We start from the raw sequence: 22,105 nt of genomic DNA, 5'->3' as shown, positions 1-22,105 counted from the left end.
CACTATGACATGGATGATGATACGTAGTCCATTCTGTCTCTATGTAGTGATTAACTCTAGACAAAGTTAAGTCAGGTGCGCTGAATGAATTGTATTGAACTCTTGTGGGAGAGCCATTGTTTAAGAAAGTGAAAGGTGATTGGTTAAGTATATTAAGGAAGAGGCGGCCAGCCGCATCAGTTCTATTTGCTCCCCAAATTTTATGAGATACATTAAAATCTCCTCCAATGTAATCTATTTGAGGGTGGTTGAGAAGTAAGGCTTCCCAGAAAGATATATCTACCTTGACTTTTGGAGGAATATATATGTTTACCAATTTTAGATCATTGAGCTGAATTCCCAAATACTGGATGTGGCTGTGATGAGGAGGTAAAATTAAATTTAATGGTTGATAAGGCAGGTGATTTTTAATTCCGATAGTGATACCTCCATGAGAGTCTTGTCTGATATGATTAAGACACCTGTAGCCTGTAATTTGTAACGGGATTCTCGGATTACACCAAGTTTCTTGAAGAAGAATTAGGTCAGGTTGAAAAATATTAATCAAAAACTTTAAATGATGGATTTTTCCATAAATACTTTGTGGATTCCACTGTAAGATAGTTAACTGTTTTTCATTGATCATTTTCATAAAAACAATATTGAGTGTTTGAACAAAAATGATTATACAATAACTATTTTTTTTTTTGGAAAAATCATGTGTAAAAGTAAACACTTTTTTTTTTTTTTTAATTATGAGAAGAAATTTCTTTCATGAATGCAATGAGTTCTGTTTTGTTAAGTTTAGGATCCAGCTTATTCTTGATTAATGTCTGAAGTATCGTTGGGAAACGTTGCATGACAGAATTAAGTTGTGCTGAATTAGTTCGTAAAAAATCATTTAATTCATTTAATTCGACGTCTTGTTCTGAATGTTGTGTATCATCTAGAGGAGTAGGATGTTTTGCTTTGATATATGCACTATTGTTGAAGGAAGAAGGTTGAGTTGTTTCCTTATTAAAATTAGTGGTGTTATTCATTTCCTGATTTTGTTTAGCTATACGACTGAATGGTTTTCTTGCTGGCAAAAATTCTGGTTCCTTGCTTGGGAATGAAAATACACTACCTTCTTTTCTTATAGGCAGCGATTTCCGCAACCAAGATTTGGATGAACATGCTTGCTCCGTATTTGCATTTAATTCTGTCTTTGTTGGTTGTTTCCTAACTATGGAGTTTTTTGAAAAATTCCCAATGGCTCTATTTATATAAATATTTTCGTTATAATTTTTCCGTTTCTTCTCTGGAGGGCTGCTTGTAATGTCCTCCCTGGATTTGTCTGATAATTTTGAAAAGTTCCTAGAAACCACAGTTGAATATGTATGGAAATTAGTTCCTGAATCTACTGATGTGTTAAAAGACATATTTGAGCATCCGGTAGAAATTTGAGATGGCCCTACTTGTGGAAAGCTTTGAGTCAAAGCTGGCGGTCGTTTAATTATTATATTTGCTTCGTTGAAGGATAGTTTCTCTTTCGCCATTAAAAGCATAATTTGTTGTTGACGTAATCTTTCTGGACACTGTTTATAGTCCGCTCTATGATTATTACCACAGTTAACGCATTTTGTGGTATTTGTACAAGTGTCTAGAGAATGTGGTTGACCACAATTTACACAAGTTAATTTTTTAGAGTGACAATTAATACGCCTGTGTCCATACCTATAACAACCCATGATGCATTGTTTGGTGGTGGGTATGTAAAGATGGACATCTCTTTTTAAATAATACAACTTGACTTCGTTTGGAAGGTGCTGGGAGTCGAACGTTAGGATGATGGTAGAAGTGGGTTGTAATACGTCATGGTTATCCTTTTTGTGTATACGCCTTACTGAGGTTACAGGAATATCACTTTGAATATCATTTAGTAAATCATCCGTAGAGATGTCAGTGTCTATGCCATAAATTACCCCTGTTGAATATAATAAGTGATTGGGGATGAACGCCTCCCATTTGTTTGTAGTGAGTAAGGGATGCGAAAGAAAGTTATTTGCTTCGGCTCCAGATCTGAACTTAACTTTAATCAAGTTGCGTCCTATTTTGTCGATTACTTCTATGCCAGGTATTTCTGCATAGTATATTTGTCGACTTATTGACATTATATGCCGTTTACCCAATTCTTCTGTACTGGAACGAATGAAAACAATGTAAGGAGCTAAGTGATGATCCTTATATTTGTTTATTCCTACTTGCGTAGCATTAGTATGAGGGTTAGTTATATGTTTGTCATTTTTGACTGGTGATTGGATTACTGGCAAAGAATTTATACTAGATTGTGAAGTTTCATTCTCCTTAATCTTACAGGAGTTTTCATCTGTTGATTCAATTTCCATAATGGAACAATTTGAAGTTTTTGGAATGTCTAAAGATTCTGTGTTAGTTTCCATCATGGCGCCTTTAGCTTCCATGTATTAGAACATGCACATTTTTAAACATTGTTTTTATATTTATTAAAGAGAAAATTGATAATAAAGAGAAATATTTATTAGGCACCTGAGTGGAAAAGTATTTTCACACTTTAAAATAATTAAAATTGGTCTCACCTATCTGGAGCAGTAATCCTGATTTTATCGTTTGAGAATGTTCTAGTAACGTTGATCACTACACTCAGCTCAATGCGAATGTATTGTCTGTGATTTTCGTTATTCTACACTCCACAGTTTTATGCTTACAAAGAATTAATTATTCTTATTACACGTAGCACACACTGTAATAATTCTGTTCGAAATTACTTCAGGAATTAATATGTATTACCAATCTTCGCTTAGCCACTTTCACTATATTCCGCCATTCCTCTTTTAACTTCCATAGCCCTCTTCTGTCAGCGTCTTCATTGCAAACACATGCCTGAGACGCCTGCCACCTGCTCCTCTTCTGTCGATTCAACTATCTATCTATGCATCTCCCTTGCGGGAGATTTGAAAATTAAAGTCACAGCACTAAGGCCAAGTTGACTGTTTCACTAAAATTGTCTTAAATCTTCTTGTTGTTATTATAATTGTAAAAAGATGGCCCGTTCCAAAATGGACGAATTGGCCTGTTTCAGATAGTTCTGTTTCAACACTAGTTTGTTATTGAAAAAGGAAGGCAGAAGCGTAGAACATACAAAAAATTATGTAAAACACTATAAAAATTGTAATGCACTATATTATGTCCAGAATGGAAATTGTTGTTAATAATTAAATTGAAATAGTTAAAGAGCATGACGCTCTATGATGTAAAACATTCTACGCCATCTTGCCAACGATCTTCTTCTTCTCTTTGCCAACGATCTTCGATTCAACTTGCTGCTCCCCGATCATATGTTGTCAATGTTGCCAGTAAAGTTTAGACAGCTAAGGTAGAGTTCAGAAGGTTACTGAGCGGAGCGCTCAGTCACACCGCTTGAAGTGAGCGAAACGCAAAACTCGTGAAAACAACACGTACACAAATGACGATGGGGCAGCGTGTCCTGTCACAATTATTTCAACCACAGAAAATAGAACGTCTTTCAATTCAGTTGCCAGTCGATTAGTCGCCTTCGATCAACAAGCGATTAAGTTGAAATCCCGTTTACACGGTCGATTAAGTTGAAAGTGACGTCAATTCAACTGAATCGAACGTAAATCGACTAAGTGTAAACGCCCCATTAACGTTCCTCATTTTAACGTCTTCGTATATAAATGATGGACACGGTGAATAAATATGAGTGAGCTTTGAAACGTGACAGTTCATCTGATTTTGTTTTTTCAAGCACTTCAAAATAGAATTCTATATTTTAAAAAGTTTCCCTATATTAAAATTAGAATCTTCCCAGTTAAGTTCGAACTGCCGCCCTTTAATTCTAAAATTTCAACAGTATTACTAAACCCGCTTGACCATGAAGGCAACTTATGAGAGAGAGTATGCGTTAGAATCTCTCCAAGTGCAAGTTCGAACTTGGAATTTTAAATAGCCATTTCCTGTCTTTTTCAGTAATTTCAACTGAAGATATTGATTGATTTTGTATATTGGAACTCTGTATTTATTGTGAATTGTTTGCTCATCGCAGAAATACATAGTTTTCTTTTCTTTAAACTTCACATCTTTGTAAGTGAGTGTTCCTAATACCTGTGCACTGTGTCGAATTATCCCTCAAATTTCCCCCGTAATATTCTTCGCGTAATGATGTGACCGACTAAGGTTTCATAACAATGCAGATTTGTTTTGCTTATAATTTTCTTTTTTGCTTTATTTTTTCAAAAAACATAAATAATTATTCATTACTACATTGCTTGGTTATGGAAAACAAAAAGAATTAATAGTATATGAAGAAAATTGAGTTCTTATGGAAAATGTGGAAGCTACAGTATATTCGGTTTATTATTATTATTTTTTCGGATGACGGTATCTATCAAAAATAATTTTATTAGATGGCGTTTGCAATCCTGCAAGAGGGTGACCAGCAGACGATTTGAATTCGCGATAGTAGTTTTTAAAGTTTTTAACTGTATCTTATCACTTTGATAATAAGCATTGTATCACCGTGATTTGCATTATTTTCTGTTGTACATTACTACAAGAATTCATGCTAAAATTTGGTGTGGAACAGATTGTTAGACAATATTGGTGGTTTAACATTTCTGCAACATATTGTGCTACGTTAAAACTTAATATATTCCGTAATTTTCCTCTTTGGAACCCAACAAGTACCATTTCTAATTTAAGACAGGCAGTTGCAACAGGTGATATAATGAAGAACTTCGTGGAGTTTCAGAATGGCATTAAAATGCCCATTATCGGTCTTGGCACGTTTTTGGTATGTGAATTTGTTATATGTATATTAATTCATGTAGATTGAAAATACCCAGTGCCTATAAGTACTAGGCATATTTTAAATCTAAACATCACCCAGTACTATAAATATAAGAGTATGTTTAGTACAAGGGGTCCCAAAGCACGTAAAAACACAAAATTTACAGGAGAAATGAATGATGCAAATACTTAGACGTAACCAAATCTAACTTAACCTAACATAAACTAACCTAATATTAGTAGAAATAAGCGAAATTATATAATTTTTTGGAAAATTATACGGGACAGCTACACTAATATAACACAAACTAAAGTAACCTAACCTACCCTAAACTAACCGAATGTGAACAGAAATTACCAACATTGTAACATTTTGTAGATAAGAGCTGGACCCCTTCTGCTAAACATAGGCCTAAATATATTTTCTACTTTTGCGAAACTCATCTATTAAAACTGCACTGCAATGTGTCACATTACTACCTATTCTTATATGATATGTAGAAGCGTAGGAACCTGAAAGATTATCAGTAAGCAAGTAAGACAGTGGGTTGGGGCACCGAAATGATAGGAAACGGTGCTATTGGAAGTGTGTAGCTTTCTAAATAACTTGGAAAGAAGTATATTATTATTACATGTCCGATATTGTCACAAGTTGATGTCTGCATGGATAAGTGTTGGTAGTGGTGAAGTTAAAGCACACCACAGTTTGCAGAGGTTACAGATAAAATTCAATGTTCTGCATGAAAAGGCATGTTTATAAGAAAGAAATTTCTGCAAGTGGCGAAATCGGCAAGGTTCTAGGAAACAACGTGCCCTTCGGGGCTCTAACCCGCCTTCGCTCGCTCGGCAATACTATGTGAATTAAATATTAAACTTTGGTACATAAAGGAACCAACCTAGCTACTAACCTATATGGGGGGGACCTGTGTTCTAGAACCTTCCCGACGAAATTTAATACTAAGTAATATAGCTGTATTTTAAGTTTACAAGTGTAAGGTTACTTGCGTAAAATCATATTAAGTGTTTTACGACAGTTAAAAGCAGGGTGGAAAAAATCATGATTTTTTAAAAAAAATCATTTTTGATTTTTTTTTTTCGATTTAAAAAGATTTTTTTGAATTAAATCTTTCTTCTCGCGTAATACAAGTAAGAAACTGAGGATAAAACATTAGGAATTAAATGTTAATTATGCCATTTAAGTGAAAGTATTGGGCTTGAATTTTGAATTGATTGCCAGTCGTTAACTTATTTCAATTCCAAATAGAGATGCAAGGGTTTGAAAAAAAAATTCTTCATTTTTTTTTTGGCGGGGGGGGGGGGGGGAACTCGGGTTTATTCTGCTTCGCTTTTTTGCTTGGAAAATTTTGGGCTTTTTTCCAAATTCTGCTTTAAATTGATAAAGCAGGTTTTGTTACGCTTCTCTACAATACAAAAACTCATTTAAGTAGTAGTGGATGCAGATAATAATACAAAACATCGAAAATAAACATGAATTTCGAAAACATATTTCAAACAATTCTAATTCTTGACACATTTTTATTATGAATCCCAAAAAAATAATCCATGTATATAATAAGTTGCACTTAAGTTTTAACTTTCATATGCAAAAACAAGGTGAAACTGTTACATGACATACAGAATTTATTGTCCTATGTGTGTGAGTTCAAATAAATAATACATCGGGAAGATGATAACATATTTACTGAACAAACACACAAAACAAATTTAAGTTTCGACACCGTAGCCTTCTCAAAAATAACATGTTCTTCTCTTTGTTCATTACGTATATCAAGTGGCTCAAGTGATACAACGTTGGCTTAGCCTTCGGGAGGTCATGGGTTCGATTCCCGCTGCCGACCATCCTGAATGAGATTTTCCAGTGTTTCCCTTAGTCCTACCAGGCAAATGCCGGGATGGTACCTACCAGGGCTGGCAAAAAGTGTGGTTTTTATTGAAAAAACAAAAAAAAAAAAACGTTTTTTTTGTTTAAACCAGGTTTTTTGGGTTTAAACCAGGTATTTTAGTTTAAATAATTTGCTCTATATATTCATATCATATATGGACAGAAATAAGTCTCTTTCGCCTTGATGTTATTATGCAACAACCGGGTTATGCTGGAAGGGGTTACATAAGCTTAAAGCGGAATAAAAACCGCTTCTCAAGTTACATCCGAGAGAAATTGTCCTCCATTTGAACTCGGAGCCAGGACTAATTGGCCACAAATGCGGTACGTCTGCCGACTCTCTCACGAAGGAATCCTGATAAAAATACGTTGTACTGATCTTTACATGCTTCTTAATATAACTGTCCAAGAGTCATTTGAGGAGGACGAAAAGATAAACGGTTGCACAAGTGAAACCATTATCTATCTATTAAAATGCTACAATAGCAATTAAAAGCGTCTGAGCTCCAATCTATAACTTTGGCTTTCAAATCTTTCATTTACGGTTATGTGTGCTTTCACGTTTAACAGAGACAAACATTTTAAGTATTTGTACTTTAAATAGTGTAAATTAGTTAACTATATCTTTTTCATAAAGTTTATGATATAAAATTATTGTTCAAAGCCTTTGTATTTTAATAAACGTTCTCTAAAATCAATGCATGTGAATTGTGCTTCCATCTTCTGAGTTCTTTTAAACTATGTTTATATCTTTGTGGTCAGTCCTTTCGACAATGAGATCTCGGAAATTACATTCTCTAGAAAGATGATGTTTTCACTGATCGATTGGAAATTTTGCGTAGATTGTCCAGTTCTAATTGAATATTTTAAAAAAAAACATGGCCATTATTTCTTTATTACATTTTTTTAGGGTACGCTGGAAGCGTTGAAATTAAAAAAAAAAAAAAAAAAAACTAAAGCATCATATCCTATGGGTTATACATTCCAACACCACAATATTGTATATTGGGGTTGCATATGTCTCAGGCGTTTGTTCGATCGCCAAATAATAGTGAAAAAGGAAGGATAACCATTTCTCGAGACTTAAGATAAATCTTTATTTTTTTGAGTGTTTTGCCCAATGAACAGCATATATAACTGACATTATAATTAATTGTATATGTAATGTATTTGCTTATTACATACTGCATGCAAGAAGAAAGAAAACACTGGTCATACATGAATTGGAAACCCCAACCGGAAGTAGGCTCAAATCTTGCAAACGTTGCGAGATATTGAGAAAAAATAATCGAAAAAATCTCCCCTTTATGATACCCCTTGCCTTTTTTAAAAAAATCAAGACGTCTTTCACTTGTGTCTGTAAAGGGACATGCACATATGTTGTGAGGAATGAGGAGATATATGCTCATATGCGAATGATGCGCTGTGTAGAGAGCGCAAGTACAGCTAGTACAGAATTACATATGGACAATTTCAAAGTACTACGGAGTGCAGAAGAACTAATTTAGTTCAAGTTAGTTAACAACGACTTTTATTGGTCCAAATTAAAGAAATAACCGAACTTAATTTGCATATCAGTAAGAAAAGTGAATAAAGATATGAATTATTTGAGTCCACATTGGCTCAGACTCATTTATACATAAATAGATACCAAAGATACTTCTCATTTCACTAAATGCCTCTCGTGGGGTCTGTATGACCGCCCCCCTTCCCCACACACACAGTACGGCATTTCAATGTATTTTATCAATAGTAAACATTGAAACGAGACAATATTTAGGATTTTTCTTTGATTGCAATAACATAACAATAATACCCCCCCCCCCAAAAAAAAATAATCAGAAAACAAACATTTATAAACTTATCAAAAAAAAGTTGCTTTTGTAGTATAATCTTTCTGAGTAATGAATGTGGAATTTAGGTCTGAATATAATACGAATAATATACGGGAATGAAACTTGATAACCCACAAATGTGTGTTCATCAAGATTTTACAAACACTTACACTTTTATGAACATTTTATGATTTTTGGTTTAAACCATTTTTTCTTTTTTTAACCCTGGTACCTACTAAAATAGGCCCTGGCCAATACCTTCCCAAATCCTTTCCATGTTGTTGTTAGATATCCAGTATAAAATAGCCTCTGAGCTGCATCTGGGGATTGTTAAATAAATAAAAAAATATCATTCCCTCGTTAATCTGTTATAGCCTATAAGTTTATTATGTCTGACTTCCGAGACTTTCATAAACATTCGTACTAGAGTAACAATGAAAAATAATCATTGTTTTATTACAATTCAACGTATTACTTTAAAAGACTGAAAAAATGCAATCTTTGTATGGGACGCTCAAAAATCACCTAATTTGTTAATGCACCTTTTGCCTCCGCCTTTGCTACCCCTATAGAAACTTCTTTGAAATGGAACAGAAATGTTGAAAAAGTATTTTCTATTCATTTATTACATACGTAATAATCTGTTACCACCTATCAGGTGCTTCGGACCTGCAAAATTAGTTAAGTTCCAAATTCTGTAATGCACAGACTGTTCCTTATGCTTGTTTGGAGTCAGGAAAGTACTAAATTTTCTGTTCATGGATCATATGCGTAATACTGTCCATCTGAGCGTTTGGTTTCCAAGGCTCTGGAATATATAACCACCATGGTTTACTCAGTCCTGAAGGTTTCTGAATTTTTAACAATAATTCAACATGTCATTACGGAACTTTCCCATAAAAAAAAAAAAAAAAAAAAAAAAAAAAAACATTTAAGTCAAGCACAACAAACATGAGTGAGTGGTTAGCTTTTCCGCTTCTATTGGGAAATCCGGGATTCAGTCCCGCATTCGACCATTCCGACAAAAGTTCTTAATTCCATCTGTGAATGTAGAGATAGTGCGTGTACTGTTATTCCTGACTGATTTCATTTCTTATGTTTTAAATTGTTATTACTAATTACCAGCAATGACGGATTTGCGAAAGGGGTTAGGATGGGGGTGTCTTTCGGATTGAAACCTGTTCTCCGAAATTACGGAATTTCTAAAACAAACGAAATTTTAGTTATGTTTTTACTCATAAACTTCAAGCTCCTCTCAAACGAAAATCAGGCATTTTTAGAAAAAAAACTAACCATTAATAATAAGAACCCTCCCAAAACACTTTTCGAAATCCGTACTGATTATTTGTATAAAATGGTATTCAAGGTTGCATCCGGAAGATTATTGCTACATCATTACACAGCTACAGTATAACAGAAATGTAGAAGTATGGTCTGACGGATATATTGAAAAACATAAGTTTAACTATGTGATACAAACTAGAGTACTAAGCTCTAAGAAATGAAACACGAATAGCTAAAATTGAAATGATCTAAAGAAGAAAAAATCTCGATAACTCAGAAGTTAAAATAACGTTATATAGCCTCTAAAATTGCTCTTAGATACTACGTACTTAATGTTTAATTCATAAAACATGTGCTCCATCCACCATGATGGTGAATTCTAGAGGGAAATATAGCATTTAGGCCATGAAATCTTGTTTAACTATAGAGTATACTATAAGAAAGCTATTTAGACAGAAAAATCATGAAAATAAAAAAAAAATTCCGTTTTTTCCCTAAAAAGCCGGCTTTTTATATAAAAAAAAACATCAATTCAAAAAAGACAGTTATTTTGCATCTCTAATCCCAAACAATGTTTGTTAAGCACTAAGGAAAAAGTACGGCGACGTTTATCAACATGACACTTTTTTTTTTTTTTTTCACAAAAGTTACTCATATTTGACAGGGGCTACCTAAAAAAAAATTAACTAGCTTGCGGCATGAAATGCATATAAAATACGCAAATTTCACCTAAAGTTATATATTAAAAAAGAAAGATTTAAGTTTCGGAGAGGGAATCGGACCCCATTATAAATAAGCCCCTATTATCTGGAAACAAACAAACAGACGCGCACACAAAAGAATTTTCGTCTTAAATGTGCATGGTGATTTTCTCGGTGGAATAGTCAACGATTTAAAAACCTTATGTTACGAAGATAAGAAAGCAGAATTCCTCCGTTACCCATTCAAAACGGGACTTTCCCTAATCATCCTCTGCATAAAACACTCGTTTTCATACTGTGCTGTACATATATTTGCATCTTATTGTATTATGATTATCTTCCGTAATTGAAATAACACAACAGAGGCTGGATTTTTACTTATTTTCACTTTAAATTGATTTATTTCGGAATTTGATTTAAATCAACGATTTTTATTTAAAAAATCAAGTGATTTAAATCAATCCACCCTGGTTAAAAGCTGTATTTTTTTTTTAATTATACTATTGTGATACGTAATTTAATTATACGTAAGTGTAGCATTACTATTGTGAAACCATTGGAATTCGTATCATTGCGAAAACCCATGTGTTTTCATTACCCTCGCTTACATGTATAATTACCGTTGCTGACGCACCTCCTTCCTTCGGATGCACCCGCGCGCTAACGAAGAAGCCCACTAGCTTTGCCCTGATCTGACTCTGTTAGATAGCATTCGTGCTTCTTAGGGGACACCTAGCACAGACTGATTCGTGTTTTTTGCATAGTAGCTCTCATGCCATACACATGAACGCTTTATTTATGCGCAGATTGTAGTATGCCAACAATTACTTATACACCGATTCCATTTCAAATCGTCCAGGCAAACCACAGTCCCCATCATAGTCTCAGATTTCATTTATATATATATATATATATGGGATCTACATGCAATATTATTAGACCCATATTTTTTCTTTTTGCTGAAAAAAAAATTCCTTCGATATACAACCTTCCAAAATGGCTGTACTCCTCTCCGATTGCTCGTAAAACTGAAAAACATGTCAAATTAAAAGTGCTGTTGTAGAGAAACGAGTGTACTTAGTAACATAATCGCAATAGCAGGAAGAGTATAAAGTTGTATCTTTCGGTGGAGGGCCAAAATTCGTCTATTGGTCCAATAGGAATCGCGCAGTTCACTCGCAATGTTGCCAACTTTCGTGAAATTTTTGCTAACTTCAAACATTTTTTTTCTGTCTTCACGAGCAATATCAACCATCTGCTTCTAGCATCGAAATCTACTCCATAAGGTCTCTTAAAAATGTAAAGGACTTACGTTTCTGATTATTACATCCCACGATATAGCATGATGGAAAGCTGAAAATTTCATTAAGACGCCATGTTGGGACGCCATTTTCTCAAAACCTCCACCTTTTAAAAATCTGATTTTTTTTTTACATGTATTGGAGAAGTACCTAAGTATTTAATATCCGTTAACCGTTCATGCGGCTACAGCCCCTTACATTCGCAATTAATTATTGAAATTTCGATTTTTGTACTTGAAATGTAAATATTTCCTATGGGCATTTAGATCCTATACACAAGGCGATTTGAAAGGGAGTATGAAAATTTTGAGAGATGAATCCTGACATCAAATCCAGTAGAAAAGTTTTTATAAACATGAGTCGAATTCCGCTTCGTTTTCGAGTTACAAGGTTTCCAACTCGGGACCCAAAATCGGCTCGCGACAATAGAAAATAAAATATATATTTCACGTTAAATTAGAACTATGTGTTAAAGTTATGATGAAGTTCAGAAAGTTGATTTGTATCAATATGATAATTTTTACCTGCGTTGCAATTCGGTTGGCAGTGTTGCCAACTTGGTAGAACTTTTATTTGTTTCCAAATGACGGTACATGGTTTTTATTTGATATTTGGTTTTCATTAATGATTGTTAACATCACATTAAGCACAATTTTCCCCACATCGCCACAGTTTTCGAAAACTTACATATATTTCATTAAAAGGTTTATTTCGTGCGTTATTGATAGTTTGCAACATTAAGTGTGAATTTCACTTGATATTTGCAATCATTAGTAAAACCAAAATGTCGAATAAAAATTATGCCTGTGCAAGTTGTAATAATAATAATAATAATAATAATAATAATAATAATAATAATAATAATAATAAATTTTATCTTTTATTATTGCAAAACCTCTCGTAACTCCACGCATCAAGTTCAAACTTGTTCAAAAAGTTCTGCTGCAACCACGAAACAGTTTCTTACGTGATTCAGTGTCGTGAACATCGTCCTAGTGTTCTCTGGACCTATGATAATTGTTTTCATTGGTAACATAATATTGTAGTGCACTAGTTACAGTGTTTGTGTGAATAACAATGGAGAAGCCCTATTACAGTAAGGACCGTATTAAATGTGTTGATTATTTTAAAAGGCATAAGATAATTGTGTACAGAAAGAATTCTTTCAAGACTAACATTTTATCTTGCGGTAAAATATATGTATTGCGTACAGCGAGTCTGCCAAAACGTAGTATTAAGAGAGGATGATTATTTGTGTAAAGGGTGCTTTGATTATTTACCGTGAGTAACGTGAATGTGTGTGAGATATTGGTGATCACGAAAGAAGGTGTAAATATGAAATTATGCACCAGCAAGATAAAGAATTTGTTCCTCTGGATGTAGATTTGGAAACCATTAACCAGACAGTTAACATGCTAAACATGAATATGTCGCCATTAAAAACAGCCGTTATCGGTGAAACCTAGACTACGGTGAAGGATTCACTTTAAAATCTTTCATACTGCCTTTCAATCGCCTTGTGTACAATCATCATCTAATAATCTAATAGTACGTTTGGGCAGACACGCTGTACGCAATCCATATATTTTACCGCAACATAAAATTTTTATCTAGAATTCTTTCTGTGCACAATCCTCTTAAGGCTTTTAGAATAATCAACACGTTTAATACGGTCCTTACTGTAATAGGACTTCCCCATTATTATTCACACAAACACTTAACTAGTGCACTACAATGTCATGCTACCAGTGAAAATTTTCATGGTTCCAGAGAACACTAGGACGATGTTCACGACACCGAATCACACAAACTATCAATAACGCACGAGATAAAACCTTTTAATGAAATATATGTAAGTTTTCGAAAACTGTGGTGATGTAGGGAAATTGTGCTCCATGTGATGTTTACAATCATTAATGAATACCAAATATCAAATAAAATGCACGTAGTATCATTTGGAAACAAACTTCTACCAAGTTGGCAACACTGCCAACCGAATTGCAACGCAGGTAAAAATCATCATATTGATACAAATCAACTTTCTGAACTTTATCAAAGCTTTAACACACAGTTTCTGATATAACGCGAAATATATATTTTATTTTCCATTGTCGCGAGCCGATTTCGGATCCCGAGTTGGAAACCCAGCAACTCGAAAACGAAGCGGAATTCGACCCATATTTATGGAAACTTTTCTACTGGATTTGATGTCAGGATTCATCTCGCAAAATTTTCATACTCCCTTTCAAATCGCCTTGTGTATAGGATCTAAGTGCCCATAGGAAATATTTACATTTCAAGTACAAAAATCGAAATTTCAATAATTAATTGCGAATGTAAGGGGCTGTAGCCGCATGAACGGTTAACGGATATTAAATACTTAGGTACTTCTCCAATACATGTAAAAAAATTAAGATTTTTAAAAGGTGGGGTTTTGAGAAAATGGCGTCCCAACATGGCGTCTTAATGAAATTTTCAGCTTTTCATCATGCTATAACGTGGGATGTAATAATCAGAAACGTAAGTCCTTTTACATTTTGAAGATACCTTATGGAGTAGATTTCGATGCTAGAAGCAGATGGTTTATATTGCTCGTGAAGACAGAAAAAAAATGTTTGAAGTTAGCAAAAATTTCACGAAAGTTGGCAACATTGCGAGTGAATTGCACGATTCCTATTGGACCAATAGACGAATTTTGGCCCTCCACCGAAACATACAACTTTATACTCTTCCTGCTATTGCGATTATGTTACTAAGTACACTCGTTTCTCTACAATAAAAATTTTAATTTGACATGTTTTTCAGTTTTTCGAGCAATCCGAGAGGAGAGCAGCCATTTTGGAAGGCTGTATAACGAAGAAAAAGTTTTCAGCAAAAAGAAAAATATGGATCTAATAATTTTGTATGTAGTTTCTTATTTTTAAAAAATAAACTAAATTTGAGACAGTCATGTGGGCCACCCTGGACGATTTGAAATGGAATCATTCTATATTGGCAACATTTAGTATCATCTATGCTAAGTGGGTAATGTCATGTCGCCTAGCGCAAGGACAATAAGAAGGTAGTTTATGAAACAATTCTAGTTTTTCAGCAGTTATTTCAATCAGTGTGCCTAAACTTCACCTGCACATAAGTTTCTGCATTTATGCTGGGTAATTCTAATCAGTATCGTTCTATTTAGATTCCCCCTCAAGGCACATATAATGTAACTATAGCGTGTTGTAAGTTGTAATAATGCACTCCAAAAACATGGGTGCATGTGCAGGATAAAGAATAAGTGCAAGTGAAGTAAAATTAAAAGAATAAAAAGTTTCCTTTTTAAATGATTACCTAAAATGTTCTGGACTGATATTAACGTGGGACATACTCAAATAATTGCGAATCGGTTGATAATACACATGCAAACTTACGTGCTTCCTTTTATGGGTATAAATACGCCTTCTGACACTATAAAAATGACTCTAAATAACACGCACTAATTTGTGCTAAGTGGCGAGTCAGGGCAGTAGCGAAACAGGAGGCTCACGCGGGGAGCAAGCACATAAATTAGTATAGTGTAAAAAACATTTAATATTGCATAAAATCACATAGGTTAGGAACTTATATAATAGTTTCACACTAAATATAAAATACAGATTTTCCACATCGTACAGAAATACTCAGCCGATGTTGTAGAGTCGTTTTCGATATGCATTCACTCATTTTAATGCTAATATAGCCCTTATGATTTTTTGATAGTAGTAACTTTGCATTTGTAAACATAAAACATTAGTTTCCGACTATATTGTGCAGAAATTCTCCGAAGGTGGAAATTAATATCCTAGGCAATCATCTTTTGTTTGCATTCTCTCATTTTAACCGTAAAATTACCATTTTTATGAAGTATTGTTCTGACCAGTATCGATAGATGTAACTACTGTCTTACAAAGTGAAATTGCATATACATATGTAGCAACTTGATGGCCCGATGGCAGAACTTTCTTTGTCTTTCTGCGATGAGCTTTTGTTAGTCAAAAATTTTTTGCAGAAATTCCAAAATAATCAAGATTATACTATCATGTTTTTATTACAGCGTTACAAGAAGCATAGTAAAAAGTTTTCAGCGGTACCTCTAGTTCGAAAATGAAAATGAAATCTTTGAGTTTTACGTCCCACGGTTATGCCGGTTAGGCTAAAGGAGACGGTGATGATGAGTAATGAATCCTCTAGTTCGAGTTACAACCTGTGAAGTCACATTTTTTGAAAGTTTTGCTAAAAGAAGCAGATTTAAAATATTTATACGATACACCGTAACGCTTGAGGTCAGGAGGATTACGTGTTGTATTGTGTCCAACTCCAGAAGTATGACTAGCAATAGAAGTTAAAGGCCTGCTGCTAACATCAACACTAAGAAGTGGTGGTGACTTACCACTGTTGACTGCGTTATTATCCTCTGCCGCTGTTACACTGTCACATGCAGTTTCCATGCTAGTAGAAGTTCGTGATCACTGAAAGATCAGGATCGTCCGTGCATTTAAGACATCTACACATAGAAGGCATGTTTTTATACTTTTCCTGTTGGCTATTTCTTTTTCCTCTGGCAATTTTTCTGCACAGGCGCGGCAGATTTTCTGCGATCACATCGCAGATAGCGGCAAGTTCTACTGTGGGGATGGATGCAGCTCATTTTTAGTCCATATTCTGACGAGGACTGTTATAGCGTATGTAGATTGAACAAAATTAAAGCCGTAGGTTGCGGCAATCATGTATAGTTTGCTTTGTAGACTGTTAAGTCTTTTATGTCTTTACGTAATAATTATTAATTATAATTAGTATTATATATTCCGAAATGAATTTTTATTTTTAGACGAAAAGCATAAACATAACATATAGATTAGGCTAATGATGATAAAATGTTTTTTGGTGTTGCAATTAAGGCCCAAAAGGTACATGAACTGTCAGATATGGTGTCCCAATTAAGTAAAAAATGTTTAACTCAGCCTGCTAACACTATAGTCTTGTCTACTTCGTGTAACCTTCCAGCACATTGATGTCGTCTGCGGAAGTAAACAGTAATCTATTCGGCAAGTCTGTGTTATTCATTCAGTGAATTCTTAAAGAACTGATTCTCCACAACAGTTCGTACAGGTGATCACGTTTTCAAATTTTCAAACTGTGTTGTTTTATTCCTCTTCAGCGTATTTTGGATTTAGCCTAAGTACATGCCTGTCATTTAAATGAGTGCAACCAACTTGATATATTCCCCTAACTTTTTCTGAAGACCTGTCCAAATGTCACACTAAACCACTTCAAAAATACGCCTTAACCTGCGTTGTTGGCGACAAGAACTATATATGTGCCCAATTTCATGAAATCACTTCACTCCGTTACAAACACAACCACTGAAGTGTAATTCAATTTCTACTTGTAACCTAGTTTAAAAATCCTAGCATACTCGGGTCTCTCCTTTACTTGTATCTTATCTTAGCGTGACCTGAAGACCTGCACAAATGTAATACCAAATCATTGAAAAATATTTCTTAACCTGTGTTGTATTTACTACTTACACCTTATCAATAATGAAAATAAAACTATATAATTTTAACTCTTAATTACAGTAACCTTAAGTTTTGGAGACTATATTGATGTTTTCATTTAGGCTGAGCCTGAAGTAACAGAAGCTGCAGTAACGCGAGCTCTGGAAGTTGGATACCGACATATTGATACTGCTTACCTATATCAGAACGAACAGCAAGTAGGAAATGCCATTAAGAAATGGATTGAGTCTGGGAAAGGAAGAAGGGAAGATTTATTCATTGTTACAAAGGTAATTGAGTTTTTTTTTTTTTTAACTAACTACACATTTTAATGTTAATATTTAGTTGTTAACTTTTATCTTCATAGTGGAAATAAAAAGTAAAATTGATCTGCATCATTAAACTACTTTCAGAATCTTATTTTCAAAAATCTTCATCGGAAAAGAAACTTTCCAGTGGGAACGCATGTGATTCGGTTCCCACTCAAACTCAGGGTTACAAAGTTTCATGAAGTAGGAAAAGAGTTGAGTTCAGTTGATTTTGAGTTTAATGCCCATTTCAACAGTGAGGCTATATGAGACGGGACCTACTGATTAACGTGGAATCCACATGAGCTCCCGCCGGGAATCGAACCCGGGTCTCCCATGCTAAAAACGCGTCCGCTAACCGCTTAGCCACGAAGGAGCTCTCGAAGTAAGAAAAGAAGGCATCTGAAAAAATAAATAAATAAAGAATGGCGTAATTACAAATGTTCACTTGAACTAATCTTCATATACGTCTATTAACATTTGCCAAAATTTTCAACGAGAACTCCTATCTTCCACAGCAGCATTTTCGTAAATCGTCTATTGCAAACTCATCACATAGAAGTATCAAGATAAAACGCTTGTTCTAGTAATAAAAATATATACACAAATACCTCGATATTATCAGTAACAAAAGTCACCCTCTTACAAATTTTAACTATCATATAACTAGTTTTAAAATTTTCTTGATATTACTAAAAACTTCCCCGAATATCACTGGTGTTTTATTGCCACCTTGAGATTATAAACAGTTCTGATTCACTAACTATTACTCCATTTCACACCATACAATTTGTTGGAACATTTTTACCTTTTTTTTTTTTTTTTTTAAATAATAATAATAACAAAGTACTAATTGGAATTTCTATGCAATAATTTCTCCGTACTGCTGCCTACGAGAGTGCAATTTTGTTACGAATTCCAATTAGTGGTTTGTGTAAAATAACTAGTAAAAATATTCCAACAAATTATATCCTGTGAAAAATGAAAGAATGGAGTATTGGTTAGTGGATTAGCATTGTTTATAATCTCAAGATGGCAACTGTATACTACATCTTCACTATTCAAGGACATTTTGAGTGATATTTAAAAGTAACAAGGAGCGCTATGAAAATTCAAATTTTTAAGAGCAACTTTTGTTACTGATAATATCAAGGTATTTGTATATGTTTTCAACGAACGTAAAAAAATTCGTTATTGAATGTTCCTTCCTCCCCCTTTCTCTTTCTCTCTCTGTGTTTGTGTGTGTGTTTTTGTTTGTTTTATTTGCGAATTTTTCAATCTTGAGCCCTTCATTCGATAGAGCATCAAAGACTGTCTGAAAGAAGTGATGGAATTATTCGCATCACTCTTACCGTTCCCGAGATGTCCAAAAAAGTTCCGATTCGGGAGATTTAAATATTATTATATATTTTTCATTTAATTAATTGGCTACAATTGTATTATAATTTTCTAATTATTTTATTACAATTATAATTTATATTGATATAATTATCTATATTGTATTATCTATTGAATTCAATCAAATAAATTTAACTTACAATTTCATACAAACTTCGAAAAAATTAATTCTTTTTAAGTTCGTCCTGGCAATGCTCTTCGAGAATTTTTAACTGGTTTTTACTAAACTAACTGTAAGCACCCGTTAATTCAGAACCTGGATGAAAAGAGAGAAAGAACGTTCTAATAACAGTAGAAAACAACCTTTTGTACGAAATGATTTTGTAAATTCCCCGGAAACGCCGATGGAAATCAATTACGAAGAGCAATTCTTTTAGCGTTGCCTCTGACAATTCCTCCTTATAGGCCCGTATCCACGGGGTGGCTAGAAGGACCGGGCCTTCTAAATTATTACTAACTTCTCCTTAAAATTTTCACGTTCGGCTTGCAAATGAACTATAATATGGTTGGATCAGCCCCCCCCCTTCTTTACATTTTTGGGCTGGCTACGGACCTGCCTCCTGATCCACGTGACATGCTCTTTCTTCCCTAAGCTTGTGCTTAAATGTCATCGACACACTCACACATTCTTTCATAATCATATTAGTGTAGATAAACAAATGAGACTCCGAAATCCATCCTGATATCAGTATAACAGTGGGTTGGTTGCATGATATACAGGCGCTGCCACTGATAGCTTGTTAAGAAAGGTTGTTAACAGTGTATACATTTTGATCTATCTGCAAACTCCCCTCAAGTAGAAAATAGAAAACAAATATTTTAGGAATGATCCAAAAATGGATGAAATGATTGCGATCTTGGCCAATAATTAGTTTTTGAATGAAGGGCCACAAATTTTTTAAACGGCCCCTAAATCGAATTTTCGTATTTTTTACGGAATAAGCACATCATACTGAGTTAAATGATGAGTTTGTGTTTGGATAAACCATATGTAGTTCTCCAGATATAAGACCTACAAGAAAATTTTTGATTGAAATATATTGGATCTTCTGGATCAGGGGCCACAAAATTTTTGAACGACCCCTAAATCGAGTTCTCGTATTTTTTTACGGAATAAGCACATCATACTGAGTTAAGTGATGAGTTTGGGTTTTGTTACACTATATGTAGTTCTGCAGATATAAGGCCTACAAGAAAATTTTTGATTGAAATATATTTTTATCTTTTGATCCAAAAAATGGTTTCGTTCGTGATCATATATAGTGAGATCTATTTATGTACGAAATCTGGTGGCTATAGGTGACTGCTTTCTATCGGAAAATCTGATGAAAGACACACAATCACATTATTTTATATTTTTAGTATAGAAGAATCATTATTTTGGTACCCCTATACTACAACGATAGTTGGCATGTAATGTGATTAAATTGCTGTAGACAAATTAAGCAATCGCCTTTGAGGAAGATAGTAGTTGCCATTGAAAATATCGGCACTTGTTAAATAACACATACTAAACTTAGTCCAAGTAAGTGCCTTAAACATCTTGAAGTGTACGTTAGGTTTATAACATAACTTTAACATTATTGAATATAATTTTCAAACTTTTAGTTTCTTTTTGGTTGTCCAAACCTATTTCTTAAGAGATGAGTATTATCTGCTTCAAAAGTTCAGGTGTTCCTTTTATGCATAAATGAAATTGCTTACTACATAATATTGTTATGTTCGACTATTACATAGTTCTTTGTGGTCAATAGACACAAATATTTGCAAAAACCAAGGTGAAACTATTTATTTCAATTTTTGAATTTTTCCCGGACGGTTTCTGTGTGTGATCAAGTCTTCCCGGACACGTATTTTTACTCTTAAAAAAGAGGACATGTTCGACTAATAGAAAACATATAGTAACTCTGGTCATAAGAAAACGTATAGTCATACTCTGGTCATATTGTGTATCTGCGTCTTATAAAACCTTAATGCTGGAAAAGATTCTAAAGTCTAAGCGAGGTAAACATTTGTTGAGACGAATGGAGAACCTAATTTTTGTTTGTTAGCTTCGATTCCGTGAAAAGTTAAAATTTCGTTCGTGGCCCTGCATTATGAGCTGCTTACACTTTTGTCTTCAGATGTTCTATAGGAATGTTAAATGGATTCGAGTCGTAATAATACAAATTACCATGCGTATAGGATTAACATACATCCCGGGTTAAAGGGGAGAGTGGTGGGAGGAAATTGCCCTCGGCGGCTCAGTATAAATCACTGATTTATTATTATTATTATTATTATTATTATTATTATTATTATTATTATTATTATTACACTTTGGTGATATTTAAAGACAATCCGTTCAGTCAATGCGTTAAACTGAAGGCTAGAGGTGCAAGAGCTCGGAAAAAACCGGCTTTTTTGGAAAAAAAAACTCGGTTTTTTCTGCTTCGCATTTTTGCTTGGGAAATTTTGGTCTTTTTTCAAAATTTTGCTTTAAATTGATAAAGCAGACTTTGTTTCGCTTCTCTACAGCAAAAAACTCATTTAATTAGTGGTTAATGTAGGTAATAATATAAAACCTAAAATAAACCATGAATTTCGAAGTTTTTTTTTTAATTAACATATTTACATTATGAATTCCTAAGGATTAACCAATAGATGTAATTTTTTTTTTACCTCTTATACACAAAAATAAGTACTTTTATTTAAAAAAAAAAGATACACAAATAACTAGCAAAATTGTATGTAGTATTTTTACTTCAAAATATCACACACCCTCTTTTTGAAACAAAATAAAATAAAATATGAGAGAAATACATTTATATGATAATCTTAAAGGCTGCACATCAAGAGCTTGGTTTCGGGTGGTTCTGCACAGTCTTTTAAGTTTTAACTTTCATATACATTGTATGATATTTCGAACAAATTTTTCATTCATTGATCACATATGTAATAATCTGTTACCACCTATTAGGTGCTTCGGATCTGCAAAATCGGTAAAATTCCAAATTCTATATTACACTGACTGTTCCTTAAGCTTGTTTAGAATCGGGCAAGTACCGAATTTT

General features: G+C 33.8%; 1 protein-coding gene across 1 annotated transcript in view; it reads left to right on the top strand.

Annotated features, from left to right (window-relative positions):
- Window positions 1-4,177: 4,177 nt before the first annotated feature.
- The window catches only part of LOC145664182 (aldo-keto reductase family 1 member A1-like), a 45,848-nt gene continuing 27,920 nt past the window's right edge, over window positions 4,178-22,105 (top strand). The window contains exons 1-2 of the mRNA XM_081730620.1: window positions 4,178-4,810; window positions 17,469-17,636. Of these exons, the coding sequence (XP_081586746.1) occupies window positions 4,580-4,810; window positions 17,469-17,636 (399 nt within the window). The 5' untranslated portion in view covers window positions 4,178-4,579. The remainder of the gene's footprint in view (window positions 4,811-17,468; window positions 17,637-22,105) is intronic.

This window comes from Thermobia domestica, chromosome 11, assembly GCF_964235325.1.
Source record: "Thermobia domestica chromosome 11, izTheDome1.hap1.1, whole genome shotgun sequence".
NCBI classification, from domain to species: domain Eukaryota; kingdom Metazoa; phylum Arthropoda; class Insecta; order Zygentoma; family Lepismatidae; genus Thermobia; species Thermobia domestica.
Note: the sequence above shows the minus strand (reverse complement) of the source record. Positions and strands in the feature narration are given on the sequence as shown.